Here is a 26,292-nt window from a genome sequence, read left to right as displayed (position 1 = left end):
AAAATGAAAAAGGGATGAAGAGGAAAGAAGAAAATGAGAGAAACCTCTAGCACCAGTTCTTACAGTTAAAGTTTCGTAACGCTAACCATCTTGCATGGAAGTACTGTAGTTGAAGAAGAGCCAGATTTAACTAGTCTCTGAGTAGAGTTGTTTGAGTCACCTTGCCACCCCATCTCTCCTTCTGATAGAATGCAATGAGTAGTACTGAGGGTTGTATTCAACTAACTTTTAGTATTGAAATTAATGAACCTATGCTAGTCATGATCATTAATTTCAGTGGGTCTTCTCTGAGTAAAAGACTATACCCCTGAGTGTTTTATGTGTATTTAATCTAGAAACACATGAAAGATTAGTTCTTCTGACGACTTGTTCCATTTAAGAGCACAATCCTGTGTTTGCCTATTTAGAAGTAGGCTCCATTGAGTTCAGCTGCTTATTTCAGTGTGTATAGCAGAGGTTTTCAACCTTTTTGAGTCCACGGCTCCCTTAACCAACTACATTTTTTTGCGGCACCTCTGGGGCTCAGGAGCCCAATTAGGTCACCCCTTGCCTGAAGAGCTGGCAGCCTCTCACCCTTTTTTGAACACCCTCCCTTGTGAAGTATTCCCTCATCCTCCTCTCCTCTCCCCTCTCCTTGGAAGTCCTCCCGGGAGAAGTTGCTGCTGCTGCGCCTGGTCTCTGAGCTGACCATCCCCACAAGAGAGGTGCCTCCAAGAGGCAACATTCGCCTGAGGAGCTTATAGCCAGGGCTGCTGTGATAAACAGCTATGCAAACCTTTGGGAGGCAGAGACAGGATAGGGCATCAGAGGAGGGAGGGAAGAAAAGAGGGACAGAGGCCAGTGTTGCCCACGGCATTCCTGACCATCATTCAAGGCACCCAGGGTGCCACGGCACACTGGTTGAAAACCACTGGTGTATGGGATTGTAATCTAAATGGGGTGTGATGGGAGGGTTGAGTTAGAACAAGTTAAAGGTAAAGGGAACTGCCGACCTTCTGATTGGCAAACCCTAGGCTCTGTGGTTTAGACCACATCGCCACCCGCGTCCTGTTAGAACAAGGTAAATAAGTCTAAATTGCCAGTAGATGGCAGCATTTTCCATCTTCTCATAATGACATAGTCATGAGCATCAAAATATAAATTACTATAGATTTGCCATTTGTATCTTTATTGAAAAATTGTTTCCCCTTTACAAAAATACATGTACATCAGTGTTTCATAAACTAGCACTGAAATCCAGACTTCTATATTTTATAACGTAGGTCTAAAGTATGTCATACTCACCTTGTTCACATATCTCAGTAGGACAGACTGTAGGACACTGTGAGCATGCAAGTGGCTTCTGCTTCAACTCCCCACCCACTGCGTGAGTGGGAATTGCAAACCATGATTTCTGGCTGATTTTGGGATGGTTTGGGATATAACACTAAACCAAGGATTGCTGTTTGTTGTTTCTGCTCCTGCTAGGGGAGCTGAATTGGAAGCCATCTGTACATTCATGGTAAACTATTAACTATGGTTGATTGTGATGCATGAACAAGGTGAGTATTGTATTCTTCTGCTCTGAAATATACTATAAAGCTATATAGTACAGTGGTACCTCGGGTTACATACGCTTCAGGTTACAGACTCCGCTAACCCAGAAATAGTGCTTCAGGTTAAGAACAGAAATCGTGCTCCGGCGGCAGCAGGAGGCCCCATTAGCTAAAATGGTGCTTCAGGTTAAGAACAGTTTCAGGTTAAGTACAGACCTCCAGAACAAATTAAGTACTTAACCCGAGGTACCACTGTATAAGAAATAGTCATTAAAACAGTAGCCTCTGTTTATGTGACATCCTAGGTTTCTGACAGAGAAACACCAAATTGTAATATACCTAGCAACCATAGTTATTTTTTACACTTACAATTTAAATACAGCACAAAATAGCACTTTCCTGTAATTTATCTCTGCAATTGTAGCTGTGATAATCCTGCTTGGAACTGGCTAGTAGTCTGTCGTGTGCAACATTTGCCTTATAACAAACATCTGCCCTCAGTGGGGCAGTTCAGTTGTAATGCTGGTGCTTTTTAAACCGTGGTTAGGTAATCAGTGCTAGGCTGTGGGGTAACACGCTTCCTCTAGAGTGAAATTATCTCCTACATTTAATTGTACATTAATGCTTATTATTAACATTAGATACTGCCCCCACTTAACCTAGATTTGTTAATCGATTCCAGACTCTAATTTCAAATCCTGATTAAAGAAGGAAACTGGCTAGTCTTACATTGGCATGAAGGTAAAATTTATTCCGTGGTGACCAAGATGATCAAGGGTTTGTAAACCAAGCCTTATGAGGAATTGTTGAGGGAACTGGGTATGTTTAGCCTGGGAAAGATGAGATATGATAGCCAAATATCTAAAGGGTTGTCACATGGAGGATGGAGCAAGCTTGTTTTCTCCTGCTGCAGAGGGTTGAATCCAAACCGATGGATTCAAGTTATAGGAAAGGAGATTTCAACTAAATATCAGGAAGAACTTTCTGATCGCATAGCTGTTCAACAGTGAAGCAAACCACACACCCCCCCCTGAAGGTGGTGGACTCTCCTTCCTTGAAGCTTTTAAAGCAGAGATTGGATGGCTATCTGTCATGGATGCTTTAACTGAGATTCCTGCATTGCAAGAGGTTGAACTAGATGTCCCTAATGGTCCCTTCTAACTAATTTTAATTCTAAAAATTAAAAAGACTTGGAAAATAAAAAAAATTCACCTTGTGCTAAAAAGATCACAATGTAAGCAGAAGATGTGCCTTCTGGGAGGGCATTCAGCTATCCCTAAATATCCACCTGTAGATCTTTCATACAGTGGAATTGTATGATAATACTGTCTGTAGCTTTAGGTTGTCTGCTGAAATGAAGTAATTTTTCTGTGAAAATTAAAAGACCAGAAATTGTTCACATGATGTCCATTAGAAGTGGCAAACTGCCATTTGCAGCATAGTTGAGTTGATGTAATCTGTTGGTCTTTCCCTAAGACTTTTCCATTTACATGGTAATTCCATGAATTACTATTTGTGTCTTGCCAGGATCAGAGAACGAAGGAAAGTAAAAACAAGTAATAGGTTTTCCTTAAGTAAAATGAAAGCGGGTAGGAGTGCAGCAAAGTGAAGGGAGTGAAAATGGTTGATTGTTTGCATGTTGCTGTTATACGTGTATTTGGCATCCCTGGAAACCAGCTGTATGGGTGTTGTAGAGTGTTCTCCACATCTTGTGGAAACAATAGCATGAAACAAGAGGTCAAATAAAAAACCCCAAACCTTTAGTTTTTAAAGTATGTGATATCTTAGCTCATCTAAAGAATCTTGCTGAAATGTTTTAGGATAATCAGTTCTAGAACATTGTAATATCTCATGACCATCATGGTTAGCAGCTCTTGATAGCCTGTTCCATGGGTAGGCAAACTAAGGCCCGCGGGCCGGATCAGGCCCAATTGCCTTCTGGATCTGTCCCGTGGACGGTCTGAGAATCGCCACTTGGATCGCCAGCACACGCGTTCTTTCCCTCTCCCTGACACGGTGATGGCACCTCCTCCCTCCCTCCTCCTGGCTTCTCCCCGCCCTGTCTAGAGAAGGAAGGAGGCTGGGCTTTGTTGGTGCCAGCAGCAGCACTCGAGCAGCCGCCATTTTAAGCAATGGCCCCCTCTCTTAAGAAAGGGCCCCCTCTCTGGAGCCCTTTCGCTAGTAAATTTTTTAACTTGTACCTAAAATGTCCATTTCTTTGTATGGTTTCAGTTATTCTATATTTTTAAGAATGGACTTGTGGTAGCTCATGAATGCTTTGTGCTGCTTTGGGAATATAATTCTAAAATAAAATCTCTTTTCCTCAAGAACTAGGATGTTGCATTTGTCATTTTCCCTTTCAACCACAAGATGGCACTTGGATATAAATATGTAACTTCAGCTTCTGAAGATTTTAGTTTGCCTAAAATATTTCACCCTTGCTAAGTTTTGCTCTTCAGAATGCACATGGAAACTTTTCAGACAGCAGTAGTTTACTTCTGTGGTAATGTTAACTTTGGTACTGGTTTTCTATTACTGCTTTGGTAGGTAGCAAGCTACTACTGTTCCTTTGTCTCAGAGCATCCACTTTGCATTCAGAAGGCCCCAGATTCAACTCCTGACAGGAATGGAAAGGCCCCCCATCTGAAACCCTGAAGAGCTGCTGCCAGTCAGAGTAGAGTAGAAGAGTAGAGAAGGCAAATACTGAACCAGTGGAGCAGTAAAGGGCTGCTTCCTATGTTTCTAAAAGCAGTGGCTGTTCCATAGTTCTTCACAAAATAAAGTCACAGTAGATCAAAAATTCTTCCCAACTATTATTTCTACTTGGAAGGATACATTCTAGCCCTAAGCCAAAAATGCCATCTCTTAAAAGCACCCCAGAGGAAACAGCAGTAATCATTGCCAGATCTTCCAAGAGTAGTTTAACACTTGTCAAATGCACACTTTACAGTGGTAGAAGGGTAAGCCAGCAGTATAGTGCAAGTTTGACACCTTCTGTATTACTACAGAAGTAGAGAACCCTATTCTTGGCCTCCTTGGCATCAGCAGCATGACTGACTCATGTGCCTTCAGATCTTAGTTTTCCCTAATGTTGAAGAGAATTTGGAGTAGCCTTAACTCATGCAGAGATCAACATAGGACATCTGAATTTCTGCCAAATTGCAGTTTCTCTTAATGGTCACCTTTCATTGATTTATTATGTACTATATATAGAAAAAATCATTGCAATTTGATCATATTTTAGTCCTATATTTGAGTATTTTCTACTTATTTTATCTATTAATAAAACATTTTCTTTTTTCTGAACCAGTGTAACAAAAATGTTTCAGCTATTGTTACGGACCTTAGCATTGTGATAGAATCTGACGAATATTTGGATTTAAGCAAGCTTGTATCAAGGTAAGACTTCTACTAATATATAGAGGAATATCTTTCTTTGCTTTGGACAATGTCAGTTACACACAACATATAGTATGTTCCAAGTCCCACTGAGTTCAGTGAGACATTCAGCTACGTGGTAAAGTAAGGCAATGAATCCCTTTTAGCCCAAGGGGTAACTTTTATTCCCTTGAGGGTAATTTTCCAGGGGCCATATGTCAGTGGTTGGTGGGGCCAGCATCAACAGATGTGGCTCATAGTTTAGCAGACTACATTCCAGTGGTGCGTCTATACACTTATCCATTAAGGTAACAAAAAGGCACTATCCCAGTCAAAGGACACATTCCACCCAGGGAAAAGCATTTCACACTGGGCAGGTGACTGACTTGGCAGGTGACTGGGCCTGGGGAGAGGATGTATGGCCTAGGGAGAGTCCTGAGGGTGGGATAGGGAGGGCTATATTCAGCCCCTGGGCTTGATGTCCCTCACGCACATGTGGTATAAAATTGCTATCTTAATTAAATTGCTGGCATATATGGTTATACAAGATAATACAGCTTTTATGTTTGAGAATGAACTACCTTATTCTAAAGGTGCACCAATCTGCGATTTGGGAATCACTCACCTGCAGTGTCTCTGCCTTAGGTTCAGCTTCAGTCTATCAGCCATTGTCCAGCCCACCACTGCTGCCAGGCACGGGTTCAGCTTGTGCCTACCTGCTCCTGACTCAGTTTTAATGGAGAAACAGTCTTGGTGGCATCAGCACAGTGATGACATTGTACCCCAGACTTCCCAGTGACTGCTCCCAATGGCTTCATACTGATGCTAAACAACCCTGGAAATTTTTTTAAGAGTGCTTTCTGGTACCCTGCAACTATGTTGCCAGATTATAGGCACATAGTTTCCCAATGCCATTTTCTGAGACATGCCATGCAAGTATGTATCTGCCATATGCTGAAGGGGAACCTTTTCTTCTTGGCTTTTGACAGCTGATACACATATTTTCAGTATCCACCCTATTTGTTGACTGTAATTTGTTTTAAACTGATGTTTAAGGGGAGGAGAGAAGTCAAACTGTGTATGTATTGATTTACATGTGATTATTGGAAAACTGAAAACTAAAAACTTAATAATAATGATGATGATGTATTTTAATATTGCTGAAATGCACCCTGGAAACTTATAGGTGAAGGGCACATAAGAAATTAGAGAAAAAATAATATGTAAGAACAAAACCACCATAAAACAGTGCCTCCAATCCCCAGCTCATAGAGATGGTCCAGGAGGATACCATGGTCAGTGGTATGAAAGGCTGCTGAGACTTATAACAGGAGCAGCAGGATTTCAGTTCCCCATCGCTACTTGAGAAAAGGTCATTTGTCAGGGCAACCAAGGCCAAGTCTGGAACAAAACCATGCCTGAACCCAGACTGGAATGTGTCCAGATAGTTTCCTCTAAAAGTACCTGAAGAGGAATTGCTGCCACACTCACAAATACTTTATATGTAAGATGTTCATAGGTTAGAGAACTTATCATGTGAGTTTTTTTAACTCTTCTTTCCTTCCCCTTTAAAATAACCGCACAAATGGGGGTAGTGACAGTCAAATAGGAGGTTTGTGTAGGGAAATCAAGTGTTAGATATATGATTTAGTCCTGGTCCAGTGAATTGTGGGGAATCACTATGGGCATGTTTCTAGAAGCAATTCTTAAAGTCAAGGGAGTCACTACAGCATCCCTTGCCTTTGAGAATTGCTACTCAAAATACACCTGAGGAAGGCTTTCTCTCCCCCTCCCCCAGTAACAGCAGCAGGCTTGGAATAAATAATATTTACAAGCGCATAGTTCCCCCCTCCTTTCCCTTTCAAATCAAACCAAATAGAAGTCAAAAGCAAACACAAAACCCTCAATATGGCTATTTTTATTTTTTAACTATTTAGATCCTTTAGAAACATGCTTGGCCGTAAAATTAAGGTAAAGATAAATGAAAAAAAATAAGCTCAGCATCTTTGCAGTACATAAATGTAGGTTTTCTTGTCAGGATTTCTATTTCAGCATGTGGTATTTCCCTGAGCCTAACTGATCTTGAATTTCTCTGCTGGTTGCAGTACATTTGACTCTTTCTCTTCATCTGTGGAAATAGGCAGTGGCAGCTCAGCAGTTCTGCCCAATTCTGAGAGCAACATAAAAAGTGGCAGCCAATGTTTAGTATAATCTGTTGTATGGGTCACACAAAGTGATTTACTGTGTTGATTTCATGCAGTAACAGTTTTCATATGTATATAGTGCCCATTGATATTTAGCAAACCAGACTGGGTTTACTTTGGCATACCAGCTCTTGCCTAACATAATTGATGTGGCACATTCACCAAAATAATGATGGGAAAGAGTTTCCCCAAAAAATCTTATAAACGAGTGTTTGGCTTTCATGCTAGATTTGATTGTTATATCATCATCACACAACTAACCCATTGCGTAATTATTTCAAAAGCTGCTTTCTTGATGCAGTATGAAGCATTTAAACTTGACTTTTGCCTACCAGCCAACTGAAATTTGAGTCCATCAGTAGTGTGCCAGAAGTGAATATTAAATCACATCTGGATCCAATTAAGCACTGAAAGACTCTTATATTTGTAGGTAGTGGAGGAGGGTAAAATATGAAGCATTTTTTGCCATAACTGGAAGGGTCACTGCTTTTGACCCCCCCCCCCCCCAGTATGGGTGCAAAAACGTAATCATACTTTGGTACTCTAAAAACCTTTTTTTTTTTTGTAAGACTTAATGTAAGGTAAAGGTAAAGGTACCCCTGCCCGTACGGGCCAGTCTTGACAGACTCTGGGGTTATGCGCCCATCTCACTCAAGAGGCCAGGGGCCAGCGCTGTCCGGAGACACTTCCGGGTCACGTGGCCAGTGTGACAAAGCTGCATCTGGCGAGCCAGAGCCGCACACGGAAACGCCGTTTACCTTCCCGCTGGTAAGCGGTCCCTATTTATCTACTTGCACCTGGAGGTGCTTTCGAACTGCTAGGTTGGCAGGCACTGGGACCGAGCAGCGGGAGCGCACTCCGCCGCAGGGATTCGAACCGCCGACCTTTCGATCGGCAAGTCCTAGGCGCTGAGGCTTTAACCCACAGCGCCACCTGCGTCCCTTTAAGACTTAATGTAGAATCCAACAATTCTGAAACATTTCCTTGTTCAACATCATTAAAAGTTATCACACGTAGCTTGTGGTTCATAAGTTGTTGTTTTGGCATGTGTTACAATTTTCTTTTAACAACTTCATTTTCATGTGACTGTAAACAGTGGTTTAGCGTGACTTGCACAATTTGCAGTGATCCTTTGGCTTATATGTTCCCACCTCTCAAATGGCTGGAGATCTTCAGAAGCATTTTATTTTTTTGTTCACCTTAATCAATTTCAGGAGTTCCTAATGGAACTCGTTAGATTAATCCTGCCCAGAGTTTGTTGGTGATGGTAGGGCTTGAAAATATGTGCTTTTAACATGTATTCTTTTTTAGGTAAAGGTAAAGGTACCCCTGCCCGAACGGGCCAGTCTTGACAGACTCTAGGGTTGTGCGCTCATCTCACTTTAGAGGCCGGGAGCCAGCGCTGTCCGCAGACACTTCTGGGTCACGTGGCCAGCGTGACAAGCTGCTCTGGCGAACCGGCACCAGAGCAGCACATGGAAACGCCGTTTACCTTCCCGCTATAAAGCGGTCCCTATTTATCTACTTGCACCCAGGGGTGCTTTCGAACTGCTAGGTTGGCAGGCGCTGGGACCGAGCGATGGGAGCACACCCCGCCGCGGGGATTCGAACTGCTGACCTTTCGATCGGCAAGTCCTAGGCGCTGAGGCTTTTACCCACAGCGCCACCCGCGTCCCTTGTATTCTTTGTTAGATATGAGTAAAAGTGCCTGTGGTCTCTTCCCTGCCTTCCCACTCCATCATTGCTGCTGGAAGCTTGACAATCATGAGATGGTAGGGAATGGAGCTGCCAGGCAGAGTGAGTAGGGTGTGTGAGGTCTGTGAAAGTGTCAGTGACAGTTTCTTAACCAAGCAAGCAGATTAATTTTCAGCAACCCTTCACTTGTATCTGTGTAGGCGAGTGTGCAGCATTCGTGGAGCAATGCAATTAAGAATTAAACCAGGATATGGAACACAGATGTAATTACAAATCACAGTTAATGCAAACTGAGTTTTACAAAGCAGCTGCAAACTGTAATCTACAGTGCTGGTTTGTTGGCCCCAAATTATGGTTTCAGATGTACAAACAAATTATAGTTAAGCTAAACAAACTATGGATTAACATTGCATCCAAATCAGGAGTAAGCCTCTCAAGATCTGTTTAAAACAGTACAATAAATCACCCTAAACAAAAGATACACAAAATGATGTGGTATTTGGTTTGAACAGCTTTAGCAAGTTCTTTCCAACAGAGGGCCTAAATCTAATCTAATGATGATCTAAAGATTAAAAAATAAATAAATTATAAATGTATTTTTGTAAGGGGGATGGAAATATTTTTTAATGGCATAATGTTGTTTTCTAGAGTTGAAGAGAGTGGGAATCTCTTGCTGTTCTTCAAATGTCTCTCCTATTTCACTGAGTGGTGTGATCATCGGAAACGCACTTTGACCCATTTCAAGGTAGTGTTTTGAAAAGTTATGCTTTCTTTTAAACCTTTCTTTTTCTCTGTTAACCAGCTTCATTATGAAACAAGAGAAAACTGAATGACATTGGTTTTTGAAATATGGGTTAATTTAAATGGTACTGCAAGTTTGGGGGAAAATATAAATTCATGGTTGTTTGGTTCTGTGCTATTTTAAAAATCTCAGTCCCTCAAAAATAATGTTTTATGATTGTGTGGACTGCCGAGTTGAAACGTTTCACTGTCTTGTCTGTTGAGGTTCTGGGAGAGTCAAGAGCATTGTGTGGTTGGTAGGCTGACAAGACTCCTCATCTGTAAGTCTGAACTATTAGTCACAGATTCAGAGTCTGGTAACTCTGGAATTGTCATAGAAGAGGACTGGGGACTGGGTCACAACAATTTGAGGATTCCCCCAATATGCCTATTGAGAGGAGAAGAGTTTAGTGGAGAGCAAATAAAGGGTTCAATTTGGCTGTCATAGAATGTAGTAGGAGGAGTGGCAAATCATGGAATGTAAGAATGAGGAAGATGCTGTGACCAAATAAACTTTCAATCTACCTGGCTGTAGGTGGAGATTAAAAGTGCTCAAACAAGGAAAGGATTGAGGTAATAAAATGGAAGTGAGCTTTGGTGCCATTGCCCAACCACATATTTTGCCAAAGACAAACTATGTATTACCATCTTTGCCCAGTCATAGAAGACCATTTACTTACAAAGGAATAGTGAAGTATGTCCTCTTTCTTACTTTTTCTTTCTGATGGTTTGTATTATTAGACATGTTAGAGTTTTAGTCAATAGGTAACACACACAAACTAAAAACAAACAGTAATCTCTAAAGATTTTGCCATGTAAATGAGATTGGATACATAGTACAATTAAAGCAGAATAGCTAGAGCAGAGCTTAATAGCTGTAAAAATATTCAATACTAGTGAATAATTAAATCAGAAAAGAACATATCTGGTATGAAAAAAAGAGAATGCATAATTTACTGATAAAGAAGGTACTTCTGAAGAAGTCTTCAGCTGACATGCACAAAGTTGGACAATTATATTCAAACCAGCCCAAATTACTTCTGTTTTGAGATAAGGGTTTAAACTCTGGCTGATCACAACACAGATGCCACAATCTAAAAATAGTCATGTGGTGGCTTGAGGAGAGTGATATATTAAATACAATAAAAATTCACAGTTATTGCTTATTCTTACTGCAAAGTACTATACATGATAGGGTAGAATCAAGTACCACAGAGCTCAATAGGACTAACTTAGAATTGTGCATAAGATTGTGGTTGTCTGTAAATACCTATTTGAATTGTATAGGACTGTACTTAATATTACCAAAATGGATGCATTTCCCTTCTAAGTACATTGACAGCTTAAAGAGTGCCAATAAGGTGCATTATGAATTGTTCAGTTATTAATATTCTTCAGGGTTTTTCAGATAATGAGTAATTGTTTTTTGGTAACAGTGTTCAATGCAGAGACTATGTTGCATGGTATCTTTTAAGCAATATTAATATTGCCAAGCATGAGTTTCAGGTGCTGACTATTTCTGCTTCAGAAATCTAAACAACTCAATCTGACTGGTCTCATTCACATGATGAAATCCTGGCTTAATAATCTAGGATTTGTATGCGGTTCGTGCACCTTTACACAGACCCTTTGCTTTCTCTTCTCACTTCCGTTTCTGTGAGTGGAAAAGCAAACTAAGAAGTTGCCAACTTTAAACAATGGGAAACTTCCTCAGATCTTTTTGTAGGTTTAAAGATTAAAGATGAAAAGCTGTTTGTTGCCTCCATTTTATCCCCAATATATTGTGTCCTACTTTGCCATTAGACAAAAAACTGGTGTCTTAAATCCAGCTACTTTATGTTTGCTAGAAAATAACAAAAGTTTATTCTGCTTCAGCAAAGTTTGTCTCATTTCTCCCATGTTGTGCATTATGTGTTTCCTATATAAAACACATTAGACTGGTCACATAAGAATGCTACCCATTCTCTCTACATCAGCTGATTATTCTCCACACAGTGTTAAAGCATTTTAAAAAAAACTTTATTCTTTTGAAATACAGGCAACCCTCCATTTATGTGGGGGTTACGTTCCGAGGTACTGCATGTGTCAGTGAAATAGTGCATATTTGAAAAAACAGTTGAAAACAAAAGCCTGCAAACACCCTGTTCCCCACCGTTTCCCCATTCTGCCCCTTTTTGTGATTTTTTGGGCCACTTTCGGGTTCAGTGTGATGTGCATTTACATGGCCATGCACATATTGAATGCACATAGATGGGGCATTGCCTGTAGATTGGTTCCCTTGAAAAAAGAATACGTTACTGGTTTTATATTTGAGTCTAAGTTCTAGAAATAAAAAAGGCTCAGGCTTATTAAATCAGAAGGTGCAATTTCACCAAGTTAAGGTAGAAGTTATAACGGCTAAAAGTGTTGAATATACATATGTGAAGATATTAGCATGGAAAGACAAATTGAAACCGTGATAAAATGGTAATCTTTACCTACTTTTTACCATTTTCAGTTTTGTTAATAATTAAAAGTATGTGCCTATAGGCAAGGTTTTCAGGCACATAAAAGCATTGGGGTACTTTCCCAAGATGACTGGGTTGCCATCCATTCTTATGATATCCATCCGTTGCCGAACATAACGGGTCTGATTGTTCCCTTTGCAGAATGTTTCATCTGTGATGCTGGTTATGTTGTTGAACTGCAAATCAAAACAGTGAACTTGAAAAATCTGAAGATCCAATGCTAGTTAAAAGATATACTAGTTTGATGTTTTCTTTCATTGAAATCTTATTCAATACTTCTCTCTATAGCACTATAATGATTTCTGTTATAAATATGTACATTGTATATAGGACATGGTTTTTCCAAACTCCTTACACTAACGTTTGGTTCCTTCATGGCTCTTCCTATACAACATTGTTTGTCTGTTGCATGGTATTCTGCCCTGAAAATTTCTTCTTTACATGAAGAAAAATAAAACTTGCAGATTCCTATAGATTACAAATGGGAGTCCCTACACTACAGTAACTTATCCCTTCCGAAGAATCTGTAAGTTACCAGAGAACAGTATTCTTTATTGGGCAGGTTGCTGTTTCCCTTGCTTAGGCTTTCAGTGCACAGCTTCTATTTTATTTTATTTATTAACTTAATTTATAAACCACCTTTCTGATGAAGTATTTTAAAATACAAAAATGAAACAAAAAAATGTAAAGCTGAGTTCTCTTGGGTCATTGGTAGTGTGTGTACACACACACACACACACACACACACACACACAAATATTTCTTTGTGCAACAGCAACAAAATGTTTTCAGACCTGAAGATTCAGAGTACGCAGGCTCTCTGGCAAGTTAAGTGGGACAGACTCGAGTAAATTGTGTCCTAGGTCGAGAAATGACAAGTTGGTCAGCTTCTGTAAAAGAGAAACAGAAAAGGAGGGGAAAAGAAACTGTTTTACAAGCAGTTTAAACAAGATAATTGGTTACTAATTGGATCTATTGATAGGGATTGGGCTATTCAGTTGTGTTGAAAGATGTTTGAAGCCTGTAGTATAAATAAATATATTACTTAATCTAAAAAGAATGACACATTTTTTAAAAAGTGATCTCCTTCAGTTCTTTTGGACCAACACCAATATGATAGATACTGTAGATGCAGAGAGAGGAGCATGAAGAGTATCAAAGATTCCACTGGACATATATAAGCCATTCAGCATGCCAAAATTAATGAATTAAATCCCAGCTTATTTATGCTACTTTACCTCTTCTCCTTTTCATAACATTAATTCTGAACAACTTGTTTTTGGATATTTTGAGCAAAAAATGGTGAAATGCTATGTAGCATGGTGGGCTGCTATGTTAAGAAAGAAGATGACAGCCCTCTTGGGGATGCAAAACTAGTTGTATGGTCCTTTGGATTGGGATCCCATGCAATATTGTATTGAAGAAGTAGAAAAGCTTCCCAAAGCATAAACTATAAACTACAGGACAAATCTTGGGTATAGTTCTTAGATAATCTGAAGAGCTAAATCACAAGATTGGGTTCGGACGACGTGCACACACCAGGCCATGGCTCACTGTAGCATAGCAGCAAAACAACTGAGGAGGAACCAAGTGGCCGGATGTTCTCTCAGGGAGTGTACATGTTGCACTAAGCCATGGTTTGGCTTAGCATGACATAGGAATCAATTGTAATAATAAATTTTATTACCTTGAAAGCGTTTGCTTTAATTCCTCTGCTTTTAATAAAGTTATTGTTTGCTTTCAGTGAAGTTAGCTTTGGAGGCAAAGCTGGAAGCTTGGCAATTCTATTATCAGCAAGTGAAAGTTCTTCTAATAATACTAGTTTTGCAAAGGTCCCATCTTCAATATCTTGTATCATATTTCCAGTCAAATCTATTCTTTTCAGTGTGGCTAAAAAAGAAGAAAGAAAGAAAGAAAATATAGGCTCTGATGCTTTTTGTAAGCAATCACCTGCTAAGCCCCTAGTAAAGTGTTGCTGCATAGTAGGCTGTGCTGTGCAACCTAGTTATGGAGTCCTGGGTATTGCGCTGATAATTTTTCTCCTCGGGAGAGCTTCAAATAAACTAAGCTTGCCTTCAATGCCCTCCAATGTTCTTCCTTTACAGTGGCAGCACCAATTGTAAATGTCTAATTCATTCTTTTAAGCACTAGCCTGGTAACCACAGATGGCCAGGAATTTCATGCAACTGAGTGAGCAGACTAGTGCAAGGGAGTGCTCATTCCTCTTCTGTGCACATGGACTGTCAGGGAAGAGAAGCCCCCCACCACTACACTCAGTAATAAAAGTGCACAAACAGGCTCACCTCCTCAGCTGTTATCTCTCTTTTACCACTTAATCAAATGATTGCTCTGCAGCCCTCTGAGGAGCTGGGTGGTTGGCTCAGTAGGAAGGTTTAAACCACAGCACTAAAGCTACTTTATTTTTTTATCCCTTTTTGCTGTGATTTTGGCATTTGATCAGGCTGCTCAAGGGTACCCAGTGTCTGCTTCCTGCCAGCTTACACAATGTTGTCCTGCTAATCTATGAGCATGTATTCTTTTTTTGGTCTTCCTCCTAGAGTAGCACTGTGTTCAACTTACAAAAAGGAGTTCTAGGATTAATCCTTTCTCATTCACTGGGCATTGTTCAAGGAAAGTACTATGCTGTTTTATCTTATTTCTAGGATTGTCATTGATGAAGAAATATTAATTAATTAATTAATCAATCAATTAAATACTTAATTAACCATACATGTATATGCATATGAAGAAAATGGTACTGCTGAAGATTAAAATGTTCTTTCTTAGTTGTTATCTAGGTCTGACTTTGTGGCCACAGGAATCATGTAAAGAGATAGTCCCTTGTGTGGGAAAGGATTGCTTCTTCCAGGATGGTAATTCATACAATACCTGTGGTTATTTATCTGAAAAAATAAGTTTTAAAAATAAGAATAATAAATGAATTGAACTTAAAAAGAATAGAGTGACCTTGGTCAGTGTTTATTTGTTTACTAATATAGATGGTTGCAGTTAAAATTTTATGAATGAGATGGAATTCACCTTCAGTAGTAGTAGTACAGTATATGGACATGAAATGTATTTTTAATGTTTTACCCAAACCTTTAGTATAGTCAAGAAGTATGGTATGTAGTTTTAAATCAAGTATATACTTACGAATTTCAGCAAAATCAGATACTTTCAGCTTCTTGATTTTGTTGAAACGTGCATAAAGATAGCCAGTTTCTTTTGGCAGAGCTGGAACACTTTCCATATCTGTTTCTTCACAGTAAACTGAACCACTTAAACAAACACACAGCAGACAAGTAGCCAAATCTGAAATAAGATAATTTTGTTTCTATGTAAGTGGAATGTTGGACGGTTGATTGTCTGTCAGTCCTAGTGGCACACTTTATGGGGCATAAATGCTATATTAAAATTGTCTTACATGCATTTTGCAGACATTAGGATATGGAAACATTTTTTTACTCATATCACATGAGGCCTTCGGACAGTTTTGAATTTAGTGTCAGTCAACAGAATTTTTTACATAGCACTTTATTCAAACAGACTTGACCTAGTAAATTTTAGAATTTAGATTTCTAAAGCATAGAAACTTACCATATCTTGTAAATTTGAGATAGTGTACATATTCTTTCTAAAATGTTTTCAACTCCATTTCTTATTGTTGTATGGGTTGAAAATACAGATAGATGAAAGGATAACAAATGTAGGTTAACTAGAATTCCAGGTTTAATAGTCAGATCATGAGAAATAGTCTCTATTTTCTTTTTATTTGCTTTAATTGTAATATTTCTCAAACCTTAGGATATTGGAATGAAACTTGATATGACAAATGGGTTCAATCCTCCTCATTTGTTTTCAAGGAGAGGAATTTACTCACTTCACTATTGCCTACAGAGGTACTTCTAGTTACGAACTTCATTCATTCTGGAGGTCCGTTCTTAACTTGAAACTGTTCTTAACTAGAGGTGTGCTTTTGCTAATGGGGCCTCTTGCTGCCACTGTGCCGCTGGCACATGATTTCCATTCTCATCCTAGGGCAAAGTTCTCAACTCGAGGTAACTCTTCCAGGTTAGTGGAGTTTGTAACCTGATGCGTTTGTAACCTGAGGCATTTTTAACTCGAAGTACCATTGTATTTTTGTTCTCCATCCCCTGTTCTTCTGACACTGAGAAACCTTAGTCATGATTCTGAAGCAGCTAGACCCAACACTGATTGATCACATATTGTCAGCACTAACACTGTAGTTGAGAAGTGAAATCTGTTGCTGAGCTTTCTACTTTCTCTGGCATCATTTTTGTCTGGGAAAATGCAACTCTATGATATCTGTGAGCATGTGCTTGCTGTCTAGGCTTATTAAAAAAGTACAATTTTTAAAGCCTGGAGTATGTGAGTGTGTATGCACACAGCTGCCAAAACATGCTTCTCTGACTAGAAGCATTAGAAATAGGGGAGAAGGGGAGACCAGTGCATCTTGCACTTTGTGGTTCATTCAGGGCAATCATTACTTGCTCCAAGCAAGTGGCAAGTTGAATTCTGATGCTTATGTCAGTGTGCATACTTTTTCACATTTTTGGTAACTATTTTGTTTGTTTGTTTTAAGCTTGATATGCTGTAATGTGGTAAAATCTTACCTGTTAAATTTGTTGATCCTTCACTAAGTATCTCTTCATCTCTCTGCATTTGCAGTTCATTTTCGTGGAAAAGGAGCATATCATTGCTTTCCTTATATGTAGGAAGTTATAAAAACACATGCAGGGATTAATATATTATTTTTCAATAGTGGTGGTAAAACCTTTAAAAGTTAATAAACCACATTGTCTGGAACATTTCCTGGAGCACTGGAAACAATCTAGTTTAAAACACACACACCAAAATCTAACATTCAGCAGTACCTCTGGGATAGGGTAACTTCATGTGACACCTCATGTTGAATACAGACAGTTAAATTAAGCAATACTTTGTTATTTCCATTTGCTAGTGGGCAGATCAGATGTCATGTTCCTGGCCCAACAACCATGATTTATTGGATCAGGCATGCACCGCGTGTGAGCTTCTTTCCCTGGCACACCCAGCTTAATACAATATAACCTGGCTGGTAGTTTGCTGTGATGACTGAACTGGGAGGTTGTGGGTTTAATGCTCCCTGTAAAGGTAAAGGGACCCCTGACCATTAGGTCCAGTCATGGCCGACTCTGGGGTTGCGGCGCTCATCTTGCTTTATCGGCCGAGGGAGCCGGCGTACAGCTTCCAGGTCATGTGGCCAGCATGACTAAGCCGCTTCTGGTGAACCAGAGCAGCGCACGGAAACGCCGTTTACCTTCCCACCGGAGCGGTACCTATTTATCTACTTGCACTTTGACGTGCTTTCAAACTGCTAGGTTGGCAGGAGCAGGGACCGAGCAATGGGAGCTCACCCCGTCGTAGGGATTCGAACCGCTGACCTACTGATCAGTAAGTCCTAGGCTCTGTGGTTTAACCCACAGCGCCACCCGTGTCCCAGTGCTCCCTGTAACTGGGATCAAACCATGGTTACCAATTCTGAATTGCAATGTACACTCAGACTAATAAGAAGTGGGATTGTGTGTGGAGGCAGTGGCAGGCTGGATGTGGACCAGCAAAGGTGTTGTATGTTCCAATTTCTTGATCCAAGAGGTAAACACAGCTTGTTCTGGACAGGATTGCACTCCACTGGAAGCAGCAGGTTGATAGCTTGGGGATACTCCTGGCTCCAGCACTGTTATTTGAGGTCTAAGTGGCCTCCGTGGCTAGGAATGCCTATTTCCAGCTCCGACCTGTTTGCCAGCTATGGCCCCGTTTGGACAGAGATGACTTGGCCACAGTATTCAGTGCTCTGATAACTTCCAGGTTGGATTATTACAGTGCACTCTGGAGCTGCCCTTTAAGATGACTTAGAAACTTGTACTGGTTCAAAATGCAACAGCCAGATTACTGACTGGGGCTGCCTTTACTACTCATATATAACCCCTGTTCTAAAACAGCTGCATTGGCTGCTAATTCTTTTCTGGGCCCAATTTAAGGTGCTTACGCTAGTATTTAAAGCCCCAAACAATTTAGACCTCAAATATCTGAAAGGCCCCTTGATTCCCTACAGACCCTCCCCAGTGTTAATATTAGCAGAGGGGGCCCTCTTGGTAGTTCCATCAGAATTTTGGAAGTTCAGAATCCTGCCCTGGGATCTGCTGGGAAAATGAAATGAGGGAATAAAAGCTTCTCAGATACCACAACAACACTTTGAAGCTGGACAAACAACTGATTGTGTTTTGCTCCATATCATCAGCATTATAGTTGAGACAACTACTGGGACTGAGCTGACCATCCTTTTTGCAACTCCATATTGCTCAGCCATCAAGCAGGATCACCCCTCATCACATCAACTGGGTCCTCTGACCTTTCATTTATTGTTTAAGTATATGAAACATTTATAAACTGCTTAATACAGGCAGTGGCCATTTTAGGTGTGACTGATATGTGTGTGACTGTGTACATGTGCATCACACTGAACCTGGAAGCCACCCAAAAACAACACAAAAAGGAACGGGGGCAGAACGGGGTGTTTGCCGGCTTTTTCAGTGGTGTTTCTAATACATGTGATTGCACTTACACACGCAGTATCTTGGAACGTAACTTGGGAGTTGCCTTATTTAAAAATCTCAGAGCAGCATGACTGGATAGTTACAGCTATTTCTGTACAACAGTGATGTTTCTGGGATTTTCTTGTGCCTTCAGCTGCATAGGAGGAAATCCCGGTATGCATTTCCTCAGGAGGATGTCACTGCCCATAGATTGGCAATGGGGCTGCAGCGGAACAATTGCCATATGGGGGGCTTCCTGGCTCCAAGGGGTACTAGTTAAGATGGCTATGTTACCCCAGCATTGAGAGCAGCATGCCTCTGAAAACCAGTTGCTTGTAAGCTTCCCATAGGCATCTTGTTGGCCCTTGGAGAATAGAATGTTGGACAAGCAAGATCTTTGGCAGGGTTTTCCTTATGTAGTCATGTTTTGAAGAGACATGGAATGGTGGAGGGGTCCAACAAGGTGACTTAATTTAATTTACTGTAAACTTGTGAGCAGGGTTTTGTTCTACTGGGTCTTTTTTCCTTCAGGCTGTTTTATAAATAATTATAAATCATACCCCAGTCCCCCTCAAGGTATGCAAATGTGCCACCGAGTTTGGGTATTGCTGCTTTGATGTTGTTCTTGTTCATGAATTAAAAGACAGGGAAATCATAAATGGTATTAAAATATGAGGTGACAAACTATTGTGCTACTTGCAAAAATTCAGGTAAATGTATGGAATATATGAGAAGAGCTTAAGTCTTTGATGCACTTAAATGTTCATTGAGTTAATTTTGTTGTCCATATCCTGTTTGAGTATTATGAATAGAAAAGCAATTTGTCTTTGTTTTAATACCCTTCAGTTGTAACCCCTGTATTTGGTTCTCTTTAAAGTGAAACATTAGCTTCTCCCCATTTAGTACTCTTAATCGCTTTGGCTGCCCTTCTTTAACCCCTTTCTCACTTCTTCTTTTCATTATTAAATGTATTACTCATCCTTCACTGAAGGACCCAGGGTGAATTATAGCAATCTCAAACATCATTAAACGTATCTTACATTACATGGGCTAGTTTTGCATAAAACAAATTCGCAAGATATGTACTATAAACTGAAGTTCATCTTACTGAAGCGCCATCTACTGGTGCAAAGCACAGTTTACTCTATTTAAAATGTTACACTTTCTCCTTTTTAGGTAAACAATTTTAAAAATAGTAAATAGACATCTTTAAGGAATAAACAGTTAAGAACTTAATACATGTGCAGATAATGTAATAATTAAATTGTCACCAACTGTGACAGTTGGTTAGAGCATGGTGCTAATAACGCCAAGGCTTCAGGTTTGATCCCTGTGTGGGACAACTACATATTCCTGCATTGCAGGGGGTTGGGCTAGATGATCATCAGGGTCCCTTCCAACTTTATGATTCTATGAATACTGCTGCCCTGGATGAGTTGCACTTCCCTTGAAAGAGCAAGTAGGCAGTATGGGAGTGTTTTTGGCTCCAGCTTTGTCACATGCCCAACCGCAACAACAACATAAATGCTAAAACCTTAAATTTCTTTTTGGCATTGGCTCTGAACATCATGTTATGAGGCTTTGATCCACCATAGGTTTTCTGCATATGTGTACTACATTCTAGACAATATAATTTTAAATACTGATTTATTTATTATTTGTACTTGTAGCCCGCCCATCACTGAATGGTCACAAGGCAGGTATTTAATACTATTGAATAGGGCAGCACATTGTAAATTCATTAAATGTAGTGGCAGTTTATAAGGCTTGTTAAGTTACAATGCTCTGATTTGGTTTGAATAATTGAGGGTTGTACTGTATAGCTGTTTATCATTTATATAATGCACAAAATTCCTTATATGTTAATGTTGCTCTCATAAAATAGGCCACTGTTAAACCTATTTTACACAAAAGGGTTTGGGGGTGGGTGGGATAAGCCTAAGACTTGTCTAGACCAGAAAATGAGTTCATGATAGATCAATGGACCACACTTGATTTTTTGTATATCAGTGCAGAATGCTCACTCTTTATGATAATGTAACAGATAATTGGTAAAATGTACTTTTGAAATAAAAGGGGAAGAAAGTCATGCATTAAGGCAAACATGGGCTCACACCCATTGTTTGTGGCCCACATAGGTATGTCACATTGCCCATTCCTATGCGCCCAAACAGTTCCACTATGATAAAGGAACAAAATAAAACAATTGTGTGTAACTATATTATGATTTTATTTGGCTAACTTTACATTATCCTTATTTTTTCCACTTGTTTTCATAATTACCCATGGAACATGCTTGCATGCATAGATGAACACAGAACTTGTCAAATACCTGATTTTTTACTGCATCCTGTGGCTTGTCTTCATAATCCTCCTTAAATATTATGTCTTCATAACTTTGCTTAAATATTGTCTCTTCAAGAGTGGCCAAACCAGGGTCATAAAATGTGGCTGAGTGTTGTTTAGGTGGTGCCAACTTCACCAAGGGCAACAAAAAATAAAAGAAGAGACCAAATTTCTGCAAAGTCTTCATTTTGAGAGGCTGAGGCTTGTATTGAGCTGGAAGGACTAAGCAGAATGATTTCTTTGTGACTGGAAATAAAAAAGCAATCTCTCAAAACAATATTTAAAGCGTAGAGGTCTAGTTGGCAGTGATTTCTAATGCTTAAGGAACGTGGAAAAATTATTAACTCTTAGCATTCTTTCTATAAATATTTCCAATGTTAAAAAGTTGACAATGTACAGTGTAGAAAAATAGAAGTACAAATTGATACATTGCAGATTTGTTTTGTGAGTTAAGTGCTGATAGAAATACATACAAAACATTGTTTTAGATTTTGTATGTATGGTGATGAAATAGTTAAAAGGAACAGGGCTGAGCCCAGCCTGAGACTGAAAAGTATTTTTTTCATTGTCTTAAGGACTATTTTGTAGAGCAAACTAAACTTTGAAATATGCAACAAAGTAATAACAATGTATTTAAATATAAAAAATAGCATGCATACAATAGGGGAAAAAATACTATAACTTTTAACATATGTAATCTAGTATATAATAAACTTTTACAATAACTTGTTAAAACTGATAAGATAACTTCTTGGAAGATAACACCTACCGTTTTCGCTGATTGAGATCTCTTGTGTGACTGTTTCAATATGGTTTTCTCTTCATTAATTCCAAATGGCTAGACAAGAGTGAGATTATTTTCAGCAGTCTGAAATGATACTACTACAAAAACTGTCAAACTTTAAAAGCACCTTCTGTGGGGTAAATAAGGCTGGGTCAGCATGCAGTCTTGAATGCAAAATGATAAATCAGTCCTGCTCGACTAATATATTGGAAAATATTCAACTTAATATGTTAATATAGTTGCTCTTATCGTTCAAAGCTTTAACTGGACCAACTGCAGTTTCATGCAATAAAGACAAGCAAAGTCATATGCTTCTCATTTAGTTTAGCATTTAATGGAAGACAAAGGAGCTGACTTCCGTTTCAGTTTAGGCATACGCATTCCACTTTTTTTGTGCAGTTAAAACTTGCAACTCAAGATACACACAGAGGAACTTCAAGCTTTTAGTTTGCAGTTTAGTTGGTTGTAGGTTTTGAAAATCTTGAGAGCATTCCAACCTTAACAGCTCATTAAAGAAAACAGTGTGATGTATATTCACTGAGAATACAGTTTGTAATAGAAGCAGATTTGCATATGAAAATGACATATGACAGAAAGTGCATATGGCAGAAAAAATACATTTCATTGAAAAATAATTCAGATTCATGTCTTGATATGAAAAGTGCTTCCTATGTTTTATACCTCTAAAAAGAGGGGAAATCTTTCAGTTTTATACACAGCCAGCGAAGATAAACAAACAGCATTTATTGTTGAAAGACATCACTGCTGAAACTGTCTGTGCTTTGGTATGTTACTTTTAGCTGGGACTCCAAATAGAAGATGCATCAGCTGAGAATATTTTCATTTGGATTAGTTTTGTAAGCCCAAAGCTATGTTGTTGTAGAATGTTTATTGCTCCAAGAAAAGCCAAAGTTCAGACACCAGCTGTTTGCTGTGGAACGCCATCTCAGTTGGAGTTGGATGCTTTGCTTTAAGTACATCTGCTGGTTTACAGTCTTCATTTGAAACTTGATCCATTCTGAACATAAATGTTTCCCCTGAATTCACTGTGCAGATGGAAAATAATGGTAGCAAAACTGAAAATCAGTGCATGTTATATTAAAACACTATGTGTCCTGTTAATATTAATACTGAGGCACCAGAAGAATTTTAAAGTTTTTTAGCCCAACTGTTCCTTTCATTGGTTTCATTTTCTCTTAAATTCAGTGACTGGTGACAATTTCTCTCACTTTTATGCCACTTTTACAACTCAAGCTATTATATGGACAGTCCCGGATTGGACTGCATCCGGAACAGTGTTCACTCAAGCGTTATCCTCCTCCAAAAGCCACTCCTGGGGAAAGGCCTGACAGTGGGGTGGGAAAAGAGAGTTGTCAGGAGTGGGTGTAAGGAATCACTGGAGAAAGCTCCTGCACAATTCACCCACCCAACATTCCAGGCCATTCCTGAAACTTTTTGACCCTTGTGATATGCTTTTGGATGAGCAGACAACTGTGCAGGGGAGGAGAGGGTAGAGCATTCACTTTGCAGGAGCACTGCTTTGATTGCAACCTGTGGTGTTTAAGAAGAAAAGTAAAATTGAGCCTGTTGTTGTTGAGATAACTGTTGTTGCTCTTTTGACTCTTTTTAGAATATGATCCTCTGATACTTTATTTCTTTGTATGTTGGCAGGTAGACTGTAAATTGAACTGGAAAGCTCATCCCCTCAAATTTGGATGCAAATTGTGATTTTAATAAGGCTCTGCCTATAAGGCAAAGAACTCCCCAGTCATTTTTCTCAGTTTGTTTAACTGTATAGGGAAGGGGCCAAGGCCTCCCTTCATCTCTATTACTCCTGCAGACATGCATTTACAGTACTAGCTCAGTAATTTCCAAAGTGTATGCCAGGACAAATGAGTGTACTGTAACAGAACTGCTAATATAGAGCTTTCCAAACTTTTCATGTTGGTGACACACTTTTTAGACATGCATCATTTCACGACACAGTTTTACTAGCAACCCAGGGGTTAAACTAACCCTTTTCCAGCCTTGGGAGGAGCATGAGGAGCATTTGCATGACACACTTACAGGATGCAGCCGACATACTAATGTGTCATGACACACAGTTTGGAAAGCTCTTTGCTAGTATGCTGTAGTCAAAATGAGGGTGTCTGCCACATCTCTGAACTGTATATGATTGGTATAATTCAGTCATTGCTGTAATAGAGAAACACTAGGATTTTTAGCCACTGGAAGGAAGTTCTCAGTTGTGTGTCTGCTTAAGTCAGTGCTCTCTGGGTTTGCCTCCTTCAAATTGCATGCAGCTCAGTGATGCTTAAAATACACAGGGGCTGGGCTTCTCTGGGGCTGGAACAGATTTCTGACAAAAGAATTCTCCTGTTTTTGAAATAAGTTCTTTTTATTTGTATGGTGCAGTAAAATCTAGTTGCTGCTGTGCTGTGGTTGGAGCAGGCCAAAAGCCCACTCAGATCCAGCATCCAATTCCCACACTAGCCAGCTAGATGCTTATGTGAAGCTCGCAAGCAGGATCTGAATGCAATAGTCCTCATTTGCCATTCCCAGCTACTAGTGTACAGAGAATTCATCTGACAGTAGATACCACCTCTGTGTGCCGCAGTATGTTGTAGCTGCTCATGCGCAATACTGTGAACCTAAATACCTCCTTGTATCATTCTTACACACTTTAAAAATAAGTGTATAATGTGTCTCTAATGTTATTGAAAATTTGGGAAACGCTATTAATCTGCAGAGTAACTACTGTGGTGTTCTTCATATATTGTGGGACTACAACTTCCGCCTTTATTTCTTACTGTTGGAAATGCTGACTGGGGCTAATGGGAGTTGGAGTTCAAAAGTATCTGGAGCACCACATGTTGTCTACTTGTAGATCAGTCTTCTCGGCCTGTAGCTTTTGTACCCTCTTAGCATCTTGCTTCTAGTTTCATAGTTGAGACATGGAAAGATGCAGCTGTTGCTTGGCTGAAAGACCAGGTGCCATTTGGCTCCTTCCTTCCCTGAACTGTTTGCATTTATACTGGTCGTCAAAACAACAGCTATGTGACTAAGAAATTGAGCCCTCAGTTTGCTTGTCTGAGACTTCATTCCCCATCCTTTTTGTGTCATGTCTTTTAATTTGCATACCTGCAGGCAGGGACAGACTCCCCCCACCTTTTAGATTTTAAAATGTAGGTGCTTCATAACTGATGATTAATAATATTTCACCCTTACTTCAGGTTAAAATAGTGATGATTACAAAATGCTAACAGCAAGGGAGAACTAATTATGGGAACTAATTGTAGTGGTCTGTATAATGAGAAGGGAACCACTTTGGTGTTCTTCCTACATTGCTGGACTACTATTCCCTCCCCTGCCACCTTAAATACTGAATCCACTCCATGGGAATAGTGTATCCACTCAACATTTGCTGATATTGCAGTGTTCAGCACAGTGTGCCCTAGAGTATATACCGGTAAGTCAAATACTTTGTAGTCTCTTAAGAATGTACTTAAAGTTACGAGGTAATAGTTGTGAACCCTATATTTTGTACTTTTCTTTTTCTCTTTTTAAAATTCATCCTATTTCATATGTCTTACTGGATTGTTATTTTTTCATAAAGGCATGACATTTTTTTCAAAAAATACTGTTGCCATGTGAAGTGTGAATTGGTCAATACCAAGCGATGCAGCACTACAAAAGATGGGTTATGGGCACAGACAAAGGAGCTGGTCAAAGGTAGAGGAAACGACTTCAGTTCACTCCACACTTTGTAGCAAACTTCCTGTGACCACATCTGACAAATCATGCTTTGACTGTAATGTATATATGCAAAATAGATTACAAGCCCGTGGACCTTTCTGAGCATGATCTGTTCCTACTTGGTTTTTTAAAAAATAAGGTGGCCTGAAGGCTTCCTGTCACTTTTTTTCCTTAATAAAACCCAACTTTAGCTGTTTGGAGCATCTAGAAGGTGTGGTGCTTGCCATGTTTACTGAAAAACAGCCCTGGAAGTGGCAGCACATTATAATATGCCACCACTTCCCGAGTAACTGTACTAAGAAAAATACGGCTGTTCCGATGCATCTATGACCTTTTCTCTGGAATGAAAGAGATTTAGGTAGGTAGGTCACTATTTCTATAATATCTCAATGTAAATGTATAGTCTGGTATAGCTAAAATGAACTTTGATATTAACTCTGAAGTACATCTATTGAAGTTTCCCCTATCGGATATCTTTTTTTCTTTTTTTTTGCAATTCAGAGCTTTAGAAAGCAATAAAAGAAAGGAAACTGAATATGTATTACATTGGAATGTTAATATATTATAAGTAAACTCTAAGAATACAAAACATCTGTTAAATGCTGAGCAACCTCTTGTTCAGAAATGGTATTGCTTCTCAAGTACTTCAGTGCAGTGTCAGAAACAGAATTTATTTAGAAAAACATAATAAAGCTTTTTCCCCATGGGGGA

General features: G+C 39.4%; 2 protein-coding genes and 1 long non-coding RNA gene across 6 annotated transcripts in view; 1 reads left to right on the top strand and 2 right to left on the bottom strand.

Moving 5' to 3' along the window:
• CENPP (centromere protein P) overlaps positions 1 to 26,292 on the top strand; it is a 147,657-nt gene that overhangs the window by 5,012 nt on the left and 116,353 nt on the right. For all 3 annotated transcript variants that reach the window (XM_081901252.1, XM_081901250.1, XM_081901251.1), the window contains exons 5-6: positions 4,846 to 4,934; positions 9,461 to 9,557. In XM_081901252.1, the coding sequence (XP_081757378.1) occupies positions 4,846 to 4,934; positions 9,461 to 9,557 (186 nt within the window). The remainder of the gene's footprint in view (positions 1 to 4,845; positions 4,935 to 9,460; positions 9,558 to 26,292) is intronic.
• LOC309364304 lies at positions 6,816 to 8,425 on the bottom strand. Its single transcript, XR_014165808.1, has 2 exons — positions 8,068 to 8,425; positions 6,816 to 7,687 (listed from the first exon to the last, which is right to left on the bottom strand). It is a non-coding gene; the product is annotated as an uncharacterized lncRNA (long non-coding RNA).
• OGN (osteoglycin) lies at positions 9,062 to 22,130 on the bottom strand. 2 transcript variants are annotated; one of them, XM_081901246.1, is made up of 7 exons: positions 21,811 to 22,130; positions 21,028 to 21,263; positions 16,734 to 16,824; positions 15,253 to 15,411; positions 13,787 to 13,989; positions 12,894 to 12,989; positions 9,062 to 12,275 (listed from the first exon to the last, which is right to left on the bottom strand). In XM_081901246.1, exons 2-7 carry the CDS (start codon positions 21,226 to 21,228, stop codon positions 12,102 to 12,104), a joined length of 924 nt encoding a protein of 307 aa, XP_081757372.1. In that variant the 5' UTR covers positions 21,229 to 21,263; positions 21,811 to 22,130; the 3' UTR covers positions 9,062 to 12,101. The 2 variants fall into 2 exon arrangements, with proteins under 2 accessions (XP_081757372.1, XP_081757371.1); XM_081901245.1 differs by having other exon boundaries at positions 21,028 to 21,287; positions 21,811 to 22,129.

This window comes from Podarcis melisellensis (assembly GCF_964234715.1).
Source record: "Podarcis melisellensis genome assembly, chromosome: 2".
Lineage (NCBI taxonomy): Eukaryota > Metazoa > Chordata > Lepidosauria > Squamata > Lacertidae > Podarcis > Podarcis melisellensis.
Note: the sequence above shows the minus strand (reverse complement) of the source record. Positions and strands in the feature narration are given on the sequence as shown.

Excerpts from the sequence above, each read along its gene's own strand:
- OGN (XM_081901246.1), bottom strand. The coding sequence starts at position 21,228 with ATGAAGACTTTGCAGAAATTTGGTCTCTTCTTTTATTTTTTGTTGCCC. Across the intron at positions 13,990-15,252 it reads ATCTGATTTTGCTGAAATTC|CCACACTGAAAAGAATAGAT; the intron begins GTAAGTATATAC and ends CTTCTTTTTTAG. Across the intron at positions 12,276-12,893 it reads TGCGTACTCTGAATCTTCAG|TTCAACAACATAACCAGCAT; the intron begins GTCTGAAAACAT and ends TTTGATTTGCAG.